At 45.1% G+C, this 21,241-nt stretch overlaps 1 protein-coding gene across 2 annotated transcripts in view; it reads left to right on the plus strand.

Annotated features, from left to right (window-relative positions):
• LOC146855823 (protein tyrosine phosphatase domain-containing protein 1-like) overlaps positions 1-21,241 on the plus strand; it is a 183,844-nt gene that overhangs the window by 116,167 nt on the left and 46,436 nt on the right. For both annotated transcript variants that reach the window (XM_085650665.1, XM_085650664.1), the window contains exon 11: positions 5,096-5,206. In XM_085650665.1, the coding sequence (XP_085506791.1) occupies positions 5,096-5,206 (111 nt within the window). The remainder of the gene's footprint in view (positions 1-5,095; positions 5,207-21,241) is intronic.

Genomic DNA, 21,241 nt, shown 5'->3' on the forward strand with positions numbered 1-21,241 from the left:
TCTATCATGGCTTTCCCCAATAATCAAAGCTGCAAGGTTTCCGTTCAGCTGGAATCCACTTAATCCCCACGAAGAAGTGTGAAAAGTGCCCCATTTACTACCTGTGGCAGTGCGCATTACATTTCAATCCTTGGCATCACCCTGAATACTCTTCAAGACAAAGGCCCTTTGTATCTCTGCTCCAAGACCATGAACCTTACCCCACCCATACCAGAGCTTCAACCACTCTAGGTTTTTTCTGGCAAAGACATTACATCCATAGCTTCTCATTTCGACCCCTACTCTGCGAAACTGTCAACCAATGGCTCTGTAAGGTGAACATAATCGCTTCAGATTCAGGAAAAACGCAACCGAGCTCTTCAGCTATGCTTTGGGTTATCATATTCTTTTTCCTTTCCCATGCAACCCCTCGTTTTCTACCAGGTGCTTTGTAGCCATAGTATTCTAACTGCATGATCACATTACAAATGACTAATAATTAAATAAAACACAAATGGCATAGTATGTTAACATAAATAAAATACTTTTCTTCACATTAATATAAAAAGGGAACGTGTGTGAACCTGGCAATACATCTTCAACTTCCATTGCATTCTATCTTATATCCAGGGGGTCTGACACTCCCCCAAATAAATGCATTCTTGACTTTGTAGTTGGGTTTGGGAGCCCAAGGTCGGGTCTGGTATGTCTGTGTTGGATTTTCTGCCAAAAATAAAAGACAAAACAGTGAATTTTGATGTAAAAGAAAAGAGGGAGGGAGGGAGGGGTGGAGAGAGAGGCTGAGAGAGATACACCTGCTGGCTGAAAATGTGGAATCAGATAACTTGGACTCAATACCGGCTTCCCTGTTTTTTCACGTTGCGTGATCCTAGGTAAACATTTTATTTCACAAGTCTCCTTTATATTTATTATCAAATATGATAGCTATTTTTAAAACTTGAGTTCAGGTTGGGCACTATACAAGCACCTTCTATGTTTCATTTAGTAGACTATAATGTTGCTCCACCTATGATAAAAATCAATTCTACATTTAGGGTTTACATGATACTGACTTGGTTCTAGGTTCACTGATGGGATTGCCAATGGGGGTGAACTGTTAATGTTTCACTTTGACATGCCCAGTGTACATGCATGTACTTCGTACGCCTCTTGCCTGCAGACCACAACACTGATTGAGCATGTCTAGGATGGACATCGGCAGCAACCTTACACAACGAGACAGGCAACATCATAGGCTCGCTAAGTGTAAGAGGCCCCTATGACCCACTGAGTTAATGGCTCCCTTCCCTGTCTCCCTATGGTCCTAACCCATTCTGTTACTGTTCCCCTCTACTTACTCTCTCCCTCACTTGCTCTTGGTCTTCACCGGCCGGTGGATGTAGGTGAGATATTCTGCATTGTCTTCTGCTTTTGTTATACAAATTGATAAAACAGATTTAAACTTAAAAACTATCACTTTTAATAAATGTCCTTCTATGCAGTAATATAATCTGATGTACTAAGGTGAAACATTTCCACATGTTAAAGAAACACTTTTTGAATTTTAAAGAGACTGTATCACATTTTTACATTATGTTTGTTGCACAATATACTTGCCAAATGTTTTCCTGGCTTGGTTCACACTCTGTCTTTTGGAGCCAAGCCGGACTCATGACTCGGTTAGCCATATTAATTTGTCTGCTTGCCCCCCCCCCCCCCCCACTGTGCCTCTCTAGACAAAGGCCTATCTAATGCAAACCAGTACTGACCCTACTCCTCATGGAAACAGTCCATCCCGAAAGTTGGTAATCTTACCTCTCCACCCTGCAGTCCACTGATTTTGTAGTTGGGAAATTTTAGATTCACACCTCCCGAATCCCACTGACCAAGCTATGCCCCTGCTTATATCATAGCAATAACACATAGAATTCTGTCTTGGACTAGCACAGCGGCATGCATGCTCACTTGAGTTTTGAAGATAAAAATATCCTCAGGTCTGATTCCAGAAAAGCACATAAAAGTCATACTGGTTCTGTCTTCTAAAACTAGGGGATGTGTTCTTGGCTTCCCCAGCCGTGACAGTAGTATTAGATTTAGAGAGGGGTCGTTGGGGAATAATACAATATCAGACTGATTCATTCTTACTTTTAGATGATAAGTTAGTGCTGGAGGTAGAAATATAATATATTTAGTACATGCATCTCCTTTACACATTTTCTTTTTTTGCACTGCCAAACATGTCTGCCATTCAGTTTAACAGTGTTGACTGTAAGCTAATATTAGAGAAAATATAAATTACTCAAACATCAAATTAAAGTAAAAATATTGCATTGGAGTTAGTTATAATAGATAGCATATATTGCCAGCTATATAAATTGTTCTTTTTTGCGTAGCAGATTTAAAACTGCAGTATGCCATACAGGAATTGCTCAATTAAAAAACAATTCAGTTGCATATCTTGAGCAGGCAATTAGCATTGGCAAAGTTACTAGGTCTAATGAAGGCTGTAGACCTTTTGACTTTGGCAGTACTAGCTTCCTTTGGTTTATTTTTTACTCCAAGATGGTCACCTATGCACAAGCATGCACGCAGATGAATGGTTACCCATCTTTGAATGTGTTTTATAAAACTATATATAAGACCATTCTAATATGGCCAGCCATGTGTGTACAAGGCCATCTTTAAAAGCTTTTTGTAATAATGTATTCCCAAAATCATTAAAAGATGGGTGACTGTATTGCTTTGCCCTCTCAAATTATAGAAAATGCTGCACTCCCACACAGAGGCACACACACAGCGAAGCAATAAAAACACCTGGAAAGGGATTCCACTCTCATAAAATGAGGCACATCAAAAGACAGTTTTCAGAATAAAGCAAGGGGTTTTATTTGTGCAGCACTCTCTAACAGAAAGGCTCTCCCAGATGTCAAATGAAAACAATATGCAAATGTCTGGACGTCCATTGCAAGAAATAAACATTGTTAAATGCAAATAATCAGACAGATATATACACTAAATACATCAGATAATTATAACCACTGGAGACTTGAATGTGCACACAGACACACTCACACATCACAATGCCAATAATCAAAAGAAATACATAACTAATCGCTCTCTCTCTGCATTCTTGCCAACTCGGCTGGAGCAGCCCTTGACAGCCAGGCAGAAGTCTCGATTGGGACCCTCAAAAGTTCCCTGTGGCAACAATGTCTTCTCCACAGCGAGCTGCTGTCTGAGCGCCAAGATTTCCCTCCTCTTAATAAGTTTTACTCAACCTGAGATGAAGTTTTGGGAAACATCACCCCCTTTCTTCTGTTGCGAAAACCGAGCTGACCGTACTGGTCTGTGTCAGGGTCAAAAAAGAAGCTGGCCAGGCCACTCTATTCTGACTCTGATACAGAGCTGTACATTCCACACATTTTCTAGCAACAACAATATCTGCCCTGAAAGTTACCAAGTGCGCATCCCACTCATTATCTTAGTGAACTTACGAAAGTCTCCAAAAGTACAGTAAACAACCTTGAACGTGGATAGCTTAAACATCTACAGTGATCTGGGGATCTGCTTCTGTGCGCAAAGCTCAAGCTAGACAGAGTTAAAATTCAGGATGGCATGAGGGCATGTCAAAGCCAATAGTAAGAATGTCATAACACTTTCCAATGTACAACACAATGCACATTTGTGCACCACTGCCTATAGACACACTACACACTTCATCTCCCAATGTACAACATAATGCACATTTGAGCACCACTGCGTATAACATTACACTCCGAGACAGAGAAGTACATTCCACACTTTCTCTCATGCTTTCAAATGCACATCCCATATGTTCTGTTCTTGGCAAGGCTATAAAAAGCAAACACTCCCACTTTGAAGCTACGAGGAGACACAAAATGAAATCTTTAAGGAAAAATGCATATGCAAGAACAATTATTTCGTACATTCAAGCTAGAGTAAAGTAAAACACCAAAAGTCAATTCAAATAATGGTAGTCAAAGGTCATCACATGGTCCCAATACATGGGAGTGCCTCTGGCACTACAGTGACCATGCGTTCACATCCCTGCACACGCACAGATAGGTATCTTGGATTTATTTTTAATACTTTATTACGAAAAAGATTCAAAGGTGGGCACCAGTGTATGTCCATGCGTGGGTGGCCATCTTTTAAATCTTTTGATATAATTTGTAAAAAAAAAGGTAAAAGATTTTCTTCCTCATTCTCTCTCAACCATTCCTACCATTCTCTCTCTTGCTCTCCCATCTCAGTCTCTCTTCCCCTTCTCCCCTAGCTTTCTTTTCTGCCTTTCTCTCTTACTCTGTCACCTTTTCACCATTATTATCCTTCCCCTGTCTCTCCTTTTCTATTTTTTATTTATTAGCAACACATGATCCCCATATGCTGTTTTTGGCACCAATGCCACAGTTTCTTCTGAAGCAATTTTGCATTTCTTGCATCACTGGGGCTGAAATCTCTGCACTCCAAAAGTGGCTATTGCTCTCACTGGAAAAATAAAAAATCTGCGAATGCCATGTAGCATCAAAGCTATTTTGTATTTGGTGAGCGTGCTTATGGGAGACATTGTGGGGTTACGGAAGGGGAGGAAGAGGTGAGGGACAGGCCCTCTTCCCTGTTGGGAGAAGGGAATGCAGAGCCCTCTTCAGATGTAATAGTTCACAGTCACATTTACAGTCTGAATAGTGAGCTCTTAATGTCCTGTTCAGCGTCTCCACGCTGCTTCCCCAGTTCCCCACATTGATTTCAAGGAAAAAAGACTGGTATTTAAACTAATTATTAAATAACATTTATTGATATGGGGTGCTGCTCATTCCTGCCGTCCAGAAGCTCTCTGTGACTTTTGGCTGTGTTGACTGTGTATACCATAACTGCGGTCAATGTGTATTTATGTCTCTCAAGACTTGGAGTGGCCGGTGTGTTTGTTGTTATATATATGTTATCAGGGAAGTTTGGGCAAACCAGTTGTAACCCTCCAAGGCAATGCCTCCCCATCCACCATAGAAATTGTGTGCTTGCTTATCGACTGATTGGTTGTGTCCTATCTGTTATAGCATGACGCTATTACTGGTAACAAGGAACTTTTGTATCTCAGTCTAAGGCTGAAACAATCATCTGCATCCTGGAGTGCATCAGTAAACTGACCGACCTGACTGCTGAAGTGGAAGATGCCATTTTCTTGCGGTTAATCAGAGCCTGTACTCAGGTGAGTGTGGTGCACATGCAGGGAGGTGCCATAGGGAATGCGCTAGAAAACAGAAGGTTTGCGCCAATGCATGAATCCAACAGTGTTGGGTGGTTGGGTGCTGTGTGTGTTGGATCTGAAGGGCAATTGATAACTAAAGATGTAACCTGATAGAGTTCTAGATATGGGTGGTCTATGTGGGCGTGTTGGGATGAGATGTTGATGATTGGATTTTTTTTTATTTGATATTCATAAATAACTTATATGTTAATGTTAATGTTATTGGTATTTATGGAGTGCTAACTGTTACCCGAAAAGTGTCTGGCGCTGTGCGAAGGCCTACAGAGGACTAAAGCGATATGGGAGATTAGCAGGATCAGTTTGAGAACAACCATGTCTTCAGTGCCTTCCTAAAGGCCAAAAGATTGGTCATGCTTCTCAAGTAAAATGGCAGAGCATTCCATGATCTGGCCGCTTCTGCCACCCCAGTTGGCTTTCTTCACCCAAGGGACAATCATGAATTTTGCATCAGATGACTGCAGTGCTTTTTTTGGTATATACCAGCGGAAGTGCTGCTTTAGAAATTCTGGTCCTGTTCCCTGAAGGGTTTTAAAGACGAGACATAGAGACTTAAATTGAGAACGCTTCCTGACCGGCAGCCAGTGAAGTTTTTTAATTTTGGCTGAGATTGATTCGAACTTTGGTGTACCTGTAAGGAGTCTGACAGATGAATTCTGCAGAATCTGAAGTTTATTCAATGACCCTTCCTGAATTTTAAGATGTAGACTGTTGCAATAGTCTAGTCTGGACATTATTAATGCAGTAACAACTGTTTGTTGCGCATCTTTAGGTAGTAGTGGCATTATTTTATACATAATACAATAAAACCCCTGACAGTAGTAATGGCTCTTTGGAGTTGAAATAAACAGGGCAACATGCATATCACTCCTAGTCATGGGGTGGCCACCATCCTAAGGGGCTCAGGTCGCACTTTGTATCTTAGGGAATGTGGGAACTATGTGGCTTTCTTCTCCTTAGATCTTAGCAGGGGAATTTACCAATATGTTCTAGCACTTGTAACCAACACAATACCATACCCAGTCCCATATGTGTTTTTATTTGCAATCTTTTACATATATTAAAACATGCAGCCTTAGTGACTGTATGATGGGCCCCAATGATTGGATGTTTGTCGGTGAATATCTTTTTACGCCTAAAAAACAAGTATAAGGATGCACCGTGGAAGGATGGATCCTGGCATGACAAGTGTTATGCGTAAGGAATAGGAGAGGATGGACCATTGGGCAAGAAGGCCACCCCTAGACATTTAGTCATCTATGTTCCATTTTCAGAAGCATCAGCCATGACCTGGCGGGGATAGAGAGCTATATATAATGTGCTTATATTACATTAGCATGTTACTGTTACAGGGGTTCACAGTGACTAAGAGGATCCTTTCATGATAACATCTTATAAATCAATTTTTTATGCATATCTGAATTTTGTTTGACCACTTTGTGGCAATAATGGAAATGCAACTGGTTCCATGCTTTTGGAGATAGAATGACTCAATGCACTTGTTTATTTATAAGAAAACATTTCAGTCTAGTGATGTCTTGATTCTTCAATTTCTTAAACCATCTTGAGACTTAAGACTAGATCTTTTGTACTCTAGCCTTCTACTTTAAAATGTATTTGAGGCTCTGAGGGCTGTCAGTTGTATAGATCTTAACACCAGGGTGATGTGATTGAAGTGGTGTGAGAAGCTAGCTTAGTATATGGGGCTCTCTTATGTAAGTGTAGCACCCTGCACTAATCCAGACAACCCTTATGGTGATTTTAGTTGTCTTAGACAACCTTAGAAGGCTCTCTAAGTGGTTGCTGTGGAGAGCAGCCTTAAGGCTTAAACCAGAAGGAGTGTAAAGCAGCTTGTTTTACCAGTACTTAATCTTATGGTATAGGTTAAGTTATACAAAATATGTATTTATTATTAACACTCACTAACACAATGTATTATCTCCTACCCGGAGATACAACACAATACACACAATACTTTGTCAATAGAATTCATAAATAACACAGAATACACAGTGGTCCCCAGGGGGAGACCAAACCATATACTAAAATAGTGGAATGCGAAACACGACCTAAGTCAAAAATGGAGAAAATTGACACAGTCGACGTAGGAGAGCCGGGGATCCATGGAACCACCCAAGGTGAGTATCTAGGAACCCCACGGAGGTCGTGTGCAGAGAGGGAACACAACAGCGTGCTCAATGTTAGTAAATAGGTAAGTCGTGGTTGCAATTTTAAAGAAGAAGGACCCTTCCCAGTGGACCCCAAAGAAACCCCGTGGAAGATGGAAGGTTGGAAAGTCACCCCGCCCATGGATACCTCAGGAACCAGGATACCTACACCAGAGAAGCCGGGTGCATAGGTGTGAAGTGACTTCGGTAACTGCTGTAGACCACAGTTGAGGACTTCGGAAAAGATGCCGCTGGCGAAGTAGGCTGAATTCAAGGTGAGTGGTACCTGCAAGCAGAGGGGACAGATTCAATGCCACTCAGGAGTGACCAGGAGGCACGGAAGATGAATTCGCACCGATGATGGAGATGCAGGGAAGTTGACAGTGCCCTTGAAGTTGCATCTGTGCGGACCAGGCGATGCAGTGGAAGACCAGGAGCCATTCACAAGCTGGATGTCAAGAGTCAAGGGGTCAGTGTTCGGCAGGGGCACCAACAAGCTTTTGCAACGGCAACCAACGTAGTTGTAGAAAAAGGTGCAGTGTCGGGACCAGCAAGGTCCAAGTGACTCACCACGAGCAGGTAAGTTAGAGTAGGCCCGAGCAAGCAGGTAGCCCACTGGAGCCAAAGAAGACCCTCAAGAGGACCCACGGACAGAAGGCAAAAGAGTTACAAGAGGACCTCGAGCAGCTCACCAAAGGATGAAGGCCCACAGTGCACAGGATATGGTGCAGGCAAAGATCTTAGCAGAAGGAGATGCTTGAGGCTGGAGCTTCTTGGAGCCCGAAGATCTCTGGAGGAGAGAGTCAACAAGCCTTGGCAACGACAAGTCAATGCGCTACACGGGAGTTCTGTTTCAGTGATTCCGACGAGGGATACTGGCCTCAAACTCGGTGAGAAGACAGTGCAGGCCTTAAGGAAGTTGAGGAACCACCACCTGTGTTGCAGAGCATTTCAGAGTCCGTGGGAGCCCAGGATCAGCAGAATTGTCAGCTGTGTTGCGGTGCCTGCAGATGCAGGGGAAGGACTCCTTCACTCCAAGGGAGATTCCTGCGGGTGTCTTGGATGTCCACAGGTCCTGTGAAGAACCTGTTTGGAACACAGGCACAGACGTTGCAGCAGACGTTGCAGGACAACGGGACCAGGAGCAGCAGGAGTCTTCCCAGTTGCAGTCTCAGTTGGCAAAGCGAATTTCAGAGTGCTCAGACGGTCGAAGTAGAAGTGGTATTGGATCTGAAATTTGTCCCACGACGAATCTAGGGATCCACCCACAGGTAAGCCCTTAAGTACCCAAAGCAAAGGGTTGGAACCATTCAGGGGTCCCTCCCAGAGGAGGGGCTGGACAGTGGGAAGGATACTCCCATGTCCTTTGTCCAGTTCCAGTTTTGAAGACTGCTGAGTGAAAAGCTTAAACATCCACAGACATTTTGCCTGGATGTACTTCGAATTATTTCCAGTTTCCCTGATTCTTTTCAAACTCGATTTGGGGCACAACTTTGCTGTGTTGTTTTAAGGTGAATTATTCACTTAACCTCATCTCAGAGATTCCACTTACCTGAGCCTTCTTGACAAGTGCATATCCTTCTGGCAGCCTCCACTCAGCGAGGGACGCCTAGGGATTATTCCCACTTGCTTGGCTGTCCTTTGTCCTGAGGAAGACCCGCTATGACACCATACTAGCGCATTATCAGGGTCGAAACATCTACAATAATACATGGCTCAGTCTTTACAAATCTCTTGGTGTATAATAATGAACGGCCCCACCACAACCAGAGATATTGGCTTCGTTGTTTTTCTGACCATTCTTCAACCTGTATATACTTTTATATAGCTTCACTCTTGTATATATGCACTCCACCACCAGCACTAGGCACCCATCGTCACTTTGAAACACTTGTCACTTTACAATTGTGCCTCACCTTGACAGCCCTTGAAAAATGTATTTTCAATATGGGTTGTGAAAAACTCAAAAATATCAAATAATAATAATTTTTGCAAGCAATTTGGAATTTCTTGTTGTACTGTTGTGTTCCAATATTCACTTTGTTGCGCGCTGTGATTTAGCCTACTTTTACTCTCCGGCATATTGGTTACGCATAGAGTCATATAAAATATTGGTAACAATTTTCGTCTTCGTTTGCAATGTAATTGTTTTCTCCTCGACAGAACCACTGTAGCTTTACTTATACTTAACCAGGTCCTGAGGGACACAGGGTTCCCACATTGTATCTATACAGTTCCATGCCAGAAATGTGCCCTTCAAAGCAGTCTAGAGATGCTGCAGGTGCCCCCAATCTGTCCCAATACACTAAGTCCTGTCTGCTTGGTGGTCACACCTTCCTGTGACAGGAAACCTATTGTCCTGCCTTCCCCTGCTCGAGCTTGGCTCAGCAGCAGGAGGGCCGAATCGTGTCTCTGGTCGGCAGCAGCCATAGTTTGCTGTCTGGGTCTAGAAGACTGGTACCAGGAGAACTGAGGGCCTCCCTGAGGAACTTTACAGTGCATGAAATCATACCCCCACACCTTAAAGTATGATCCAACATGTTTGATATCAAACACAACAGGGTTCGTTACAGCCCGTTTAGAGATAGCCGTAGCGTAATGACGCATAGCCACTCTATGTATCTTAATTGCTAATGCACTTACACCTGGGAGAATTGATTGTGAAGGTTGTAGGGGTGTCCTGATCACGCAGAGGCACTCACACTTAAAACCGACCACCCTGCCTTCAGGATTGAAATGCCTCCCTTAGGGGTGACTTTTAGGTTTCAAGTGCAGTATCCTCAGATATAAGGAAACGTATATCTTTGGTAAGTGGTGCTATCACCAGCTTACACAGGCTGCAATGGCAGGCCTGTAGTCACCATTTGAGTGGGCTCCCATGGGTGGTATAATATATGCTTCAGGCCATGGGCGACCCCTGGTGTACCTATGCCTTGTGTACCTTAGTACCATATACTAGGGACTTACAAGGGTAAACCAGTAGCCAATCTTGAGTGTACCTAAGTACTCACCATGTCCAATTTAGGGAAGAAGCACAGAGACTGTTGTCCTGATTAGGAGAATCCCAGTCAGACTAGTTAGAAAACCATAATCAAACCAGCATAAAGTGGGGGTGACCATGAAAGCAGATCCTACTTTCTACATTACCCCTACTGATAGTCTGGAGACAGGGCTGGGAAGCAAAGGGCCTGTGTGCACTCCAAAGACCCTTCTTTGAAGTCATCCCCACTTCAAAGGCACATCTGAGTATAAGAACTGGGCCTCTGACCCTACCAAGACAGTACAGTCCTGGATCTGTGAAGAACTCTTCCAGGAGCAAAGACTGATGTGCTACAAGGATTGCCACTGTGCTTGACTGCTGTTCTGGAAGAACTGCTTTTCTGGTTTGCTGCGCTGCCCTGCTGCCTGCTAATTTCTGCCCTGCTGAGGACTGGACCCATCTCACTTGAACCCAGAGTTACTCCAGGGGCTTGCTGGCTTGCCCCCCGTTCTGAAGTCTCAGGGCCATCAAAGACTTCCTTCAACCCAGCAACAGCACCTGGACTCTGCCATCTGTGAGTCCTGCCCTGCCAAATGGTGCCAATCCAGTCCTGGACCCTTAAAAGGTGAATTCTGCTGAGCTGATACATCAAAGCCGATGGATCAACGACTTTTCACTAATCTGAACCGATGAATCACCCTTCAACGCCAATGTGGCTGCTGCTCGATGACATCGGTTTGACAGAACGCGCAGCTTGACGATGATGGACTGTGCAGTGTGATACCACCGCTTCGACTGCATCGTAAAGAGGTTCGTCGACAAAGCCTTCATCGGGTGTACGAATTGGAACCAACGCATCGCCTGCATCCAAGGGATTGTTGCAGATGCATCACCTCCTCCACTCCTCACATCGAGTCTTCGGCATCGACGCTTCCTCCATCTAAGGTACTTTTTCAGCGGGACCTCTGTGTCCCTGGTTGGCGCTTTATGACTCTAAGCACTATTTTGATTTCCTCTTTAAAAATTCATAACTCCCGTTCTACGTATTGGATTCTTGTAAGTTTGGTTTTGTTTTACTCATGAAAATATAATCTATTCTTCTAACCCTGTGTGGAGTATTTCTGCTGTGGTGTTTTCATTGTGTTACTGTGTGTGTTGCACAAATACTTTACACATTGCCTCTTTATATAAGCTTGGCTGCTCTGTGCCAAGCTACCAGAGGGTGAGCACAAGTTATCTTTTAGTATGTATCTAGCTTACCCTGATTATAGTTGTGGTTTCTGTTTGTTCAGGGTGCATACTCTGACAACCAGGAACCCAGTTCTAACACACTGCCTCTTCCTATGCTCCTAATTGTTATTTCCTTTCCACTCCAACTTCCTACCAGATAGCTCTTGGGTCCCATCTTTGCTACTGAAAATGGAAATATATATTTAGTAATTTATCATTGCTAACTAAGGTTATGCTATGCTAAGTACCATGCAGAGGGTGAAATTAAAATATTGAAAGCAAAATGGAGTGAAGTTAGTACATTTTGCTCCTAGTGATGATGGGCAGACTAACAACTTAACTGGACTTTCCTGAGGCAAAGTTTACCTTCACCCAACCAATATTCCCTGCAGCCGAACACCCTGCCCAAGATGGATGGAACTTCATGCTGCTAGTAATTGGTTTCCCCTTGCCACTGATGGCAGCCTTAAGTGGCAATGAGGACAATGCACAGCCACTACTTGGTAGCTGTTACTCCTCATTTCCTACTACCAAAAGTATCACTATTGACTGCCATGGCCAAAATAAGGAACCAAAACCAGCAGGCTCCCTTCCTCTCCGAGGGCAATCTCTCTATTTCCATCCACCCATTTTATCTTTGTCCTTCCTCTCGGATCACATTTTCTCAACCTTCCCCCTTCTCTTTCTCTCTCTCACTTTTAAAGCCTCCCATGCCTGCTGCAATTAACCTCTGGGACCTGGGGACAGTAGCAGAGGCCCTGTGCTCTCAAAACCGGCCTCCAAGGGCTCCAGCCAACCTGGAAAATACCCAGTGGAATAAAAGGCCTGTTTGGCCCTGTCAGCACAGACACCTTCCTACTGTCATGATGGACTTTAATTAAGAAACACCTGTCACCTGATGCAAAGTAATTAACTTTGCAACTTCATACATGCCTTGATTTGTTCCATCATGGCAGCCCGATCGAGCATTATTGTACAGCAGGTTGGTGTCACTTTTAAAGCACAAAAACAGATCTTCAGTAAAACATGCCAGGTGTACAGGATGAACATTGTCAAAGAACACTTAGGAGCATACGTACTGATCTTTCACACAACACAGGGCAGCAAGCAAAATTGCTGTGTTGTGTTGTGTGAAAGGGAGAAAGCTGAAATGCTCCATATTTACAAAGTTAAGGACCACTTCTGCTCTATCTTTGGACTGGCACACTGTGTGCATCCTAGCATCAACGCAGGCACCCTTGCACCACAGTGCAAGGGTGCCTGCGTTACAGGCAGGATTGTTTTTGTTTAGGAAGGGCCCCCTTCCTGCACAAAAACAATGCCTAGAGGCATTTTCCTCTTTTTAAGTGTGCTGCAGAAATAATGAGGAGAAATAAAGATATTGTCCTCGTTTCGCCCCACTGGGGAAGGCGCATCATTTTGATGTATTCCACTAACTTTAGCAAGTCAACAGGTTTAGTAGCGTCAGGATAACATGGCAGTTACAGGTTGCATTATTTAAGCATTATTTTGTTTAGCATTTGCAATAATCTCCCTTCCTTTTGTGCTATTGTTCCATATTCATTAAATTAAATCCCACCTTCTTTGTCTTGTATCTTCAACACCATCCTCAAGAAGCATGGATAAAAAGCTTTAAAGCTGTAAATATATGAGAGGAAAGGAAGGCTCACGAGTGTGTCACAGATCTGAGGGATGACTTTAAGCGATTGCATTCCCTATGTCCGACACACATCTTTCAATCTGGTCCGATCTTTAATTTAAAAAGAAATGTTGGAAATGTATTGATTCATCTCGAAGAGATCTTCTGGAATATAATGACACCAGCGAGCTCCTATGATTGCAAAGACCTCACCTTTTGCAGCCAATATAGGGAAAATATGGTGGCCAGAGAGGACGTAACTGCAGCGTGCTCACACCTCTCCTTGCCCATCAGTTTGTTCGTCTCATCGTATGGCGTTTTTCAGTTGCTCAGTTTTGTAGATTAATGGCATTTTGCCCCCTGCTTGTGTCCAGTGGTTGCCAGCTTGTCTGCAGCATACAGGCTCGGTAGCAGCGCTGGAGTGGATCCGTCCTGTTGTGCCTCTGCGGGGTGCTGACTGCGCTGATGGCCCCAAAGGGTTCCACATCATCTAAAACTAAGAATGAAACTGTGCAATCCAGACAAACCTGTCAGCCACAGTCACCAATGCCGGACGACCGTGTAAAACGATAATTGAACTATTTGGCAATCCAACGAACGCAGCAAGGGAAAGCAAAAATGAAACGGCTGTAAAAAAACAGATGCTCCTGTCCATCTAAGATTTAAACCAAAGGTACTGGGGCAAATTTACTGCACATTGAATACGTATGTGAATTTACAATTGCTGTGCAGTAAGTCCAACCCAGTACCATGCAATTACAAGTGGAACCCCATAGTTTAGGGAATTATCATGTCTGATTGATTATTCCAATCGTTAATCCCATACAGAATTCCTAGTTCTGAGGGATTTAATGCATACATTTACTAACTGCTCTAGCCGGTAGTGAATATATGTGGGCTCTGCTGGGTGGGGTGGAGGGGGCGTGGAGGGGGTGAGAAGGAGAATGTGCTTTTTGGCAGGGGCGACATACCCCCTGTCAGAAATAAAAACAGGGAATGAAACTTGGCTGCAGCCAAAGCCTCATACAAATTTAGCATGCAGAATTACCCACAGTAAAATCATGTCTGGTTCTCCCACACCTGGAAAAACTGGGTGTGAAAAAAACAATCCACTTGGAATCAGGCGAAGCAGAATCGAATGAGGTAATTCTGATCCACAAGACTCGTAATGAGGGCCTTGCTATTATAAATGATTAATAATATTTTATTTGCCTGGTAACCACCAGCAAAAAGATAAGTCGGGAAAAGAACAATTGAACTGGAGGCTTAACTGTATTTCATGTCTTTTAATGTTCAACTATGGGACTCATTTTGTATTTTTTGGGGTTTATACGACACTATTAATTATTAGAATAGTTAGTTTTAGCACTATTGTCTGCCATATAAAAAATAATTTGCTGAAAAGATCACTTGGATTGGGCCAGTCACCAAGGGCGGGGAGATTTACTAACATTTTGTGCCAGGTTTGTGTCACACAAGTAAACCGGCACAAAAAGGTTTTGCGGGATTTACTTTCCAGCTCAAAACTTTCTTTCCACTGGAAAGTAGCCCTAAAGTAACACTTTAGTAAGTAGTAAGTAGTAAATAGTGCTAGTGCTGCTATGCATTGTTTTGCCTCAAGGGAGCGTACCATGGGTGGTACATGGGCATTCCCATCCAACCACCCATGGTTTTTGCCCAAAGCCACTAACATTTGTAGACAGGGCTTTGCACCAAAAAATAAAGAATCTTTGGGGCTTGCATTAAAAAGGAGAAATGTTTTTATTTCTCCAAACTTTTCTGACTTGATTTGTGTGCTGCACTGTAGAGTACATATCGAAAGTGGGAAAAGATTTAAAGTTTGGTTAAGCATAGTATTTTGTACTAGAAGGCTACCCTTCCAGTACAACACATATATGTGGTGCTAGACAGACAGATTGTGTGCCAGCGCTAGGGAAGAAAGAAATATCCTCAGATCTTATTAGATATAGTTATGCCCAGCTCTCTCCATCTCACGCAATACAGCAACATTATTTGATGTGCGTGAGAACTTTGTAAATCTCCCCTTTATGTTAAAGGATTAAATAAGGCTAAAAGAGAGTCTCAGAGGAAGTAAGAGGATTTAAAGTGGATTTATTCTATGTTCAGGAAAAGTATATTAGTTTCAAGGATCAGTTGTTATTAAGTCTTGGTTGGCACCACATATCAGTTTTCTGTAGTTGGAGTTGTATTATTAGTCCGTTCAGGTGTCTACCAGGTCATGCTTAATGCAGATTACACTAAAGGAAGACCAGCGATCATCCAAGAAAAGGAAGGCTCCATAAAGTTTACAATTGGCACAGTCCTAGACGATTCAAATTTATTTGATTCTTTAACAACTACATTAGGTGGCTGGGACAGCCTGTTAATTATCTGTGGGGAATTTAACTTCTCATTAAATGACAGAAACTTCGGCCTAGGTTTACTAACAATTTATTTTGTGGTTGCAACACTTTGTTTGGCACAGCCAAGACGTAAAATGTTAGTTGAGATTTCCAAAGTCATGCAAACCAGATGTGCATGGCTTTGCCTGTGATGTTTTTAAAAAAAGTAACAAATGCACTACCTTGCATTACTTTGCATTGTGGAGACGTTTCTTGGGAGAAGCATGGGCCTTCTCATGTGTCCACCCATGCATTTTGATGCAATCCCAGAATTACAAAGGTGACTTAACGTGGGATTGCTCCAAATGCCAAGCCTCCCTGAGCCAGGCCTAACAAGGAGAATTATGTGTTCGAGGCATATGAGCTGCAGATTATACACTTTTGCATAGATCGCCATCTGGTGTTGGGCCCGGATGTTTGCAGTTTGTTTTTCTTCTTGGACAGTCTTTGGAAGTCACGAGTTCGGTGACTCCTCCTTCGGTCCGTACTGCGCATGGGCTTCGGCTCCATCCTCAGATTGTTTTTTTCCGCCATCGGGCTCGGATGTAATACTTCGTGCTCCGGCTTCGAACCTTTCCAGTTCGACCTTCGACAAAAAATCCTCGTCCATCGAGATTCTTTAGACGAAATTGACTTCTTCATCTCTCTCTTCGACACTTTCTCGATTCCAGACATCGGCGGCGGCCTTCGGGCCTATCTCGACTCCGGTCTCGGCCAATGGAAAGGACTCCTTTTAAGAAGTGCCCGAAATGTGGGCCTAAATTTCCCCACACCGACCTCCATCAGGTGTGCAACCTCTGCCTCTCTCCCGAACACGAGGCCCGAGACTGCCCCGCCTGCAAGTCTTTTCGATCGAAAAAGACTATTCGGGATCGACGAGCTCGACGCACCATGGCGCACTCATCGACCTCGGCTCCACCTGACATCTTCGGAGAAGACACCGGAGCGTCGGGACAGCAGCACACCGAGCAGGAGGAAGATATCGTCAGCGCTTCCGAGGCCGGCGACTCCGACGTGGAGGAGATCCCACCGGCGCAGAGGGTCGTGAGTACTCTACCCCCTCCCCGTCCCGCGCCCATACCTAAAGAGACTCCGGTTGCCCCTTCGCCTCCTGGCCTAGGGAAAACCAAGCATACTGCTTCCATCACCCCACCTTCGGGCCCGGTGAAAAAGCATCACAAGTCTCCTGGCGGCTCGGGCTCGAGCCAGCCTCCTAGTGGCGCCGACAAACATTCTTCGGCGCCGAAGAAAACAAGTTCTGTTCCGAAGCCATCGGTGTCGAAACCTGGCCTCTCGGTGCCGACCAAACACAAACCCCTCGGCACCGACGCTTCCGTGTCGAAGCCTGCCTCGGCGCCGACCAAAAAATCGGACACCCCAAGAAAGCACGGCGCGGATAAACCGACAAAGCCTTCGGTTCCGAAAACGTCGGCATCGATGGACGAATCGGTGCCGGAGGAGCTTTTCGCACCGGATCCTCTTCAAAAGACTTTAACAAAGGATCCAAGGACTGGACACTTAATGTTGTCTGTCAAGAAAAGACTTTTGGACAAACCAACTCCTCCTCCACCACCAAAACCGAAGGACTCTGCCACATCCCCGTTCAGAGTACCCTCCCCACCACCTCCACCTCCTCCTCCTCCACCTACTCCACCTCCTCCACCCCCTCCATCTTCTCCCCCACCTTCTCCACCCTTGCCTCACCGGTCTCCAACCCCGTCTCCAGACCCTGATGACCACGGAGATTCGTTCTATGATCCCACAGATGCCCCGCAGGACCCCACTCCTCCGGGAACACCTGACCCATGGGAGGACTATCACAATCCCGATGTCCCAGATGTGCCTCAGGATGATCTCTATCCATCCAGACCGTCTCCACCAGAGGACTCCCTGGGGTTCCACCACCTCTTACAACGGGCGGCACATTACCATGGGGTGGACACAGTGATCCAGTTGAGGAAGACTTCCTACTTGACACATTTGACATAGCAGATAAATCCACCGCTATATTACCCATGCTTAAAGGGGTGACCAAGCATGCTACAGAGGTTTTCAAAGACCCTGTTAGAGCTAGGGTCTTAAACCCCAGAATAGAAAAAAAGTACAAGGCAGCCCCCACGGATCCTATCTATATGAAGGGACCTGCGCCCCTAGACTCACTAGTGGTCTCCACAGCTAGGAAGCGCTCCAACTCTCAGTCATCTGGTGAGGCCCCACCAACTGATAAGGAATCCAAGCTTTTAGATGCGTCAGGCAAACGCACTGCTTCCCAAGCCGCCAATATGTGGCGCATCGCCAACACACAGGCGCTGCTGGCAAGGTACGATAGAGCGCACTATGATGAGCTGGAGGCTCTCATGCAGCATCTCCCTGACAAATATAAGAATAAGGCTCATGAGCTAATACAAGAGGGGAAGATTATTACCAACACCTCTATCAAATGCGCACGTGACGCAGCAGACACGGCGTCCAGGGCTATAAACACCAGTGTCCTGCTTCGCCGTCACGCCTGGCTCAGAATTTCAGGCTTTAAACCAGAGGTCCAAGCATCTATTTTAAACCACCCCTTTGACCAACAACACTTGTTTGGGCCAAAAGTAGACGAAGCCCTGGAAAAAATGAAGAAGGATACGGCGAAGTCTATGGGAGCCCTGCAATCACAAACCCCTAGACGCTCCTTTCGCCGTTCCTCCTTTCGAGGCTCTGGCAGAGGTTACTCTTCCGATAACACCTCCACTTCCTACAAGTCCCCTCCTCAAAATACCTTCTCAAAGGGCTACCAAAGAGGTGGATATCGAGGGAATAATAATAAAGGCAGGGGCAAAACCAACACCGCCCGTTCTGCCACACCACCCACACAATGACTTTCCCCCCCTCCCCCCAGACCATTCCACTCCGGTCGGGGGCAGACTACAGGACTTCCTTCACACCTGGGAAGCCATAACATCAGACAAATGGGTAACCCAAATTATTCGGTCAGGGTACTGTCTCAAACTAACTTCTACCCCCCCAAATATTCCACCCAGACACCGCGCGATGTCACAAGAACACACCACACTTCTGAAACAAGAGGTACTCTCCCTCCTGCAAAAACACGCAATAGAGCAGGTACCCGTCGATCAGCAAAATCTAGGGGTCTACTCTCTGTACTTTCTTATACCGAAGAAAGACGAGACCCTACGGCCCATTCTAGACCTCCGGCCTCTAAATGCATACATCCATTCAGACCATTTTCATATGGTAACTCTTCAGCAAGTTCTCCCACTCCTCCGTCAGGGAGACTTTCTCACTACACTGGATTTGAAAGACGCATACTTTCATATCCCAATACACCCGGCTCACAGAAAGTACCTCCGATTTGTGGTGGACAACCAACATTATCAGTTCAAGGTTCTCCCCTTCGGGGTCACAATCGCACCACGGGTGTTTACCAAATGCCTGGCAGTAGTGGCAGCACACCTCCGAAGACAAAACATTCACGTCTTCCCCTACCTAGACGACTGGCTCATAAAAGCCGCGTCCTACCACCAGTGTGTACAAAATACAAACACTACCATACAACTACTCCACCAGCTAGGCTTTACGGTGAATCACTAAAAGTCCCACTTGATACCCTCTCACACAAAGCAATACCTCGGTGCCACTATAGAAACCTCAAAAGCTATAGCCTATCCCAACTCAGCCAGGATCGCAAGCGTGCAAGCCCTGCACCAAAAGTTCCTTCTTCAGCACTCTCTCTCAGCAAGAGTGTTCATGAAACTAATAGGGATGATGGCGTCTTGCATTTTCATAGTGCCTCATGCAAGACTTCACATGCGTCCACTCCAAGAGTGCTTAGCACGCCAGTGGAACCAGGCCCAGGGACAGCTGACGGATCTGGTGGTGGTGGACGGTCGCACCCATCGCTCTCTGCAGTGGTGGAACACCACAAACCTTTCCAAAGGGCGACCGTTCCTGGACCCGGTTCCTCAGGTGATTCTTACAACGGACGCATCGCTCTCCGGCTGGGGAGCGCATCTATTCCACCTCACAGTGCAAGGTCTATGGACGCCACAACAGAGGCTACTCCACATCAATCATCTGGAGTTGTTGGCGATCTTTCTAGCCCTGAAATCGTTTCAGAAACAAATTTCAGCCAAGGCAGTCCTAATTCGCACAGACAATATGACTGCAATGTATTATATTCAAAAACAGGGGGGGACACACTCTCCCCAGCTCTCCCGCTTAGCACAGAGCATATGGAGATGGGCGATTCCACAAAAAATCTTTCTCCTGGCACAACACGTCCCAGGCATACAAAACACCATGGCAGATCTGCTCAGCAGACAAACGCAGCAAAAGCACGAATGGGAACTGCATCCACAAGTTCTTCACCCATTCTTCCACAAGTTGGGGCATCCTCAGATAGACCTCTTCGCCACCCACGAAAACAAAAAATGCCCAAGCTTCGCCGCCAGATACCCACACCCATTGTCCAAAGGCAATGCGATATGGATGAACTGGTCAGGCAAATTTGCATACGCCTTTCCACCTCTCCCACTAATTCCATTAGTGGTAAGGAAGCTACAACAGCACTCCCTCAGACTCATTCTAGTAGCTCCAACATGGGCCAGGCAGCCGTGGTACACCACACTACTACAGCTCTCCGTGGTACCACACCAAAAGCTGCGCCTGTCCCCATGCCTCCTAACCCAGAACCATGGAGAAATCACGCACCCGGACCCAGCTCAGCTCAACCTTGCGATCTGGCTCCTGAAATCTTAGAATTTGGATACCTTAACCTTCCTCCTGATTGCATAAACATTATCAGGGAAGCCAGACGCCCTACCACTCGAGCATGCTATGCCGCGAAGTGGAAGAGATTTGTTGTTTACTGCGGTAACAATACAATCGACCCCTTAGATGCATCCATACAGCACATCATATGCTATCTGCTCCATCTTCACAGGTGTAACCTGGCATATTCATCCATACGTCTACACCTAGAAGCAATTGCTGCTTACCTGCAAAACAGACAGCATTTATCACTGTTCAGAGTGCCTGCTATTAAAGCCTTTATGGAAGGCCTTAAAAGAGTAATCCCACCCAGGGCACCACCTTCCCCTGTATGGAATCTAAACGTAGTTCTTACAAGGCTCATGGGCTCGCCTTTTGAACCAATGCATAAATGTGAGCTACAGTTCCTGACTTGGAAAACAGCTTTCCTCGTAGCTATCACTTCCCTTAGAAGGGTCAGTGAGATACAAGCGTTCACTATACAAGAACCCTTTTTACAGATACATCACAGCAAGGTGATACTTCGCACAAATCCCAAATTTTTGCCCAAAGTCATTTCCCCCTTCCATCTTAATCAATCGGTGGAATTACCGGTTTTTTTCTCGCAACCTCAATCTGTTGCGGAAAGGGCTCTACATACACTTGATGTTGAAAGGGCTTTACTGTACTACATACAAAGAACGCAACCTTTCAGAAAGACTAAAAAGTTGTTTGTCTCCTTCTCTCCACCTCATAAGGGCAACCCCATCTCTAAATCAGGGATAGCTAGGTGGATTGTAAAGT

The sequence above is a fragment of the Triturus cristatus genome, chromosome 4_1 (genome assembly GCF_964204655.1).
Source record: "Triturus cristatus chromosome 4_1, aTriCri1.1, whole genome shotgun sequence".
In the NCBI taxonomy this organism is placed as follows: domain Eukaryota; kingdom Metazoa; phylum Chordata; class Amphibia; order Caudata; family Salamandridae; genus Triturus; species Triturus cristatus.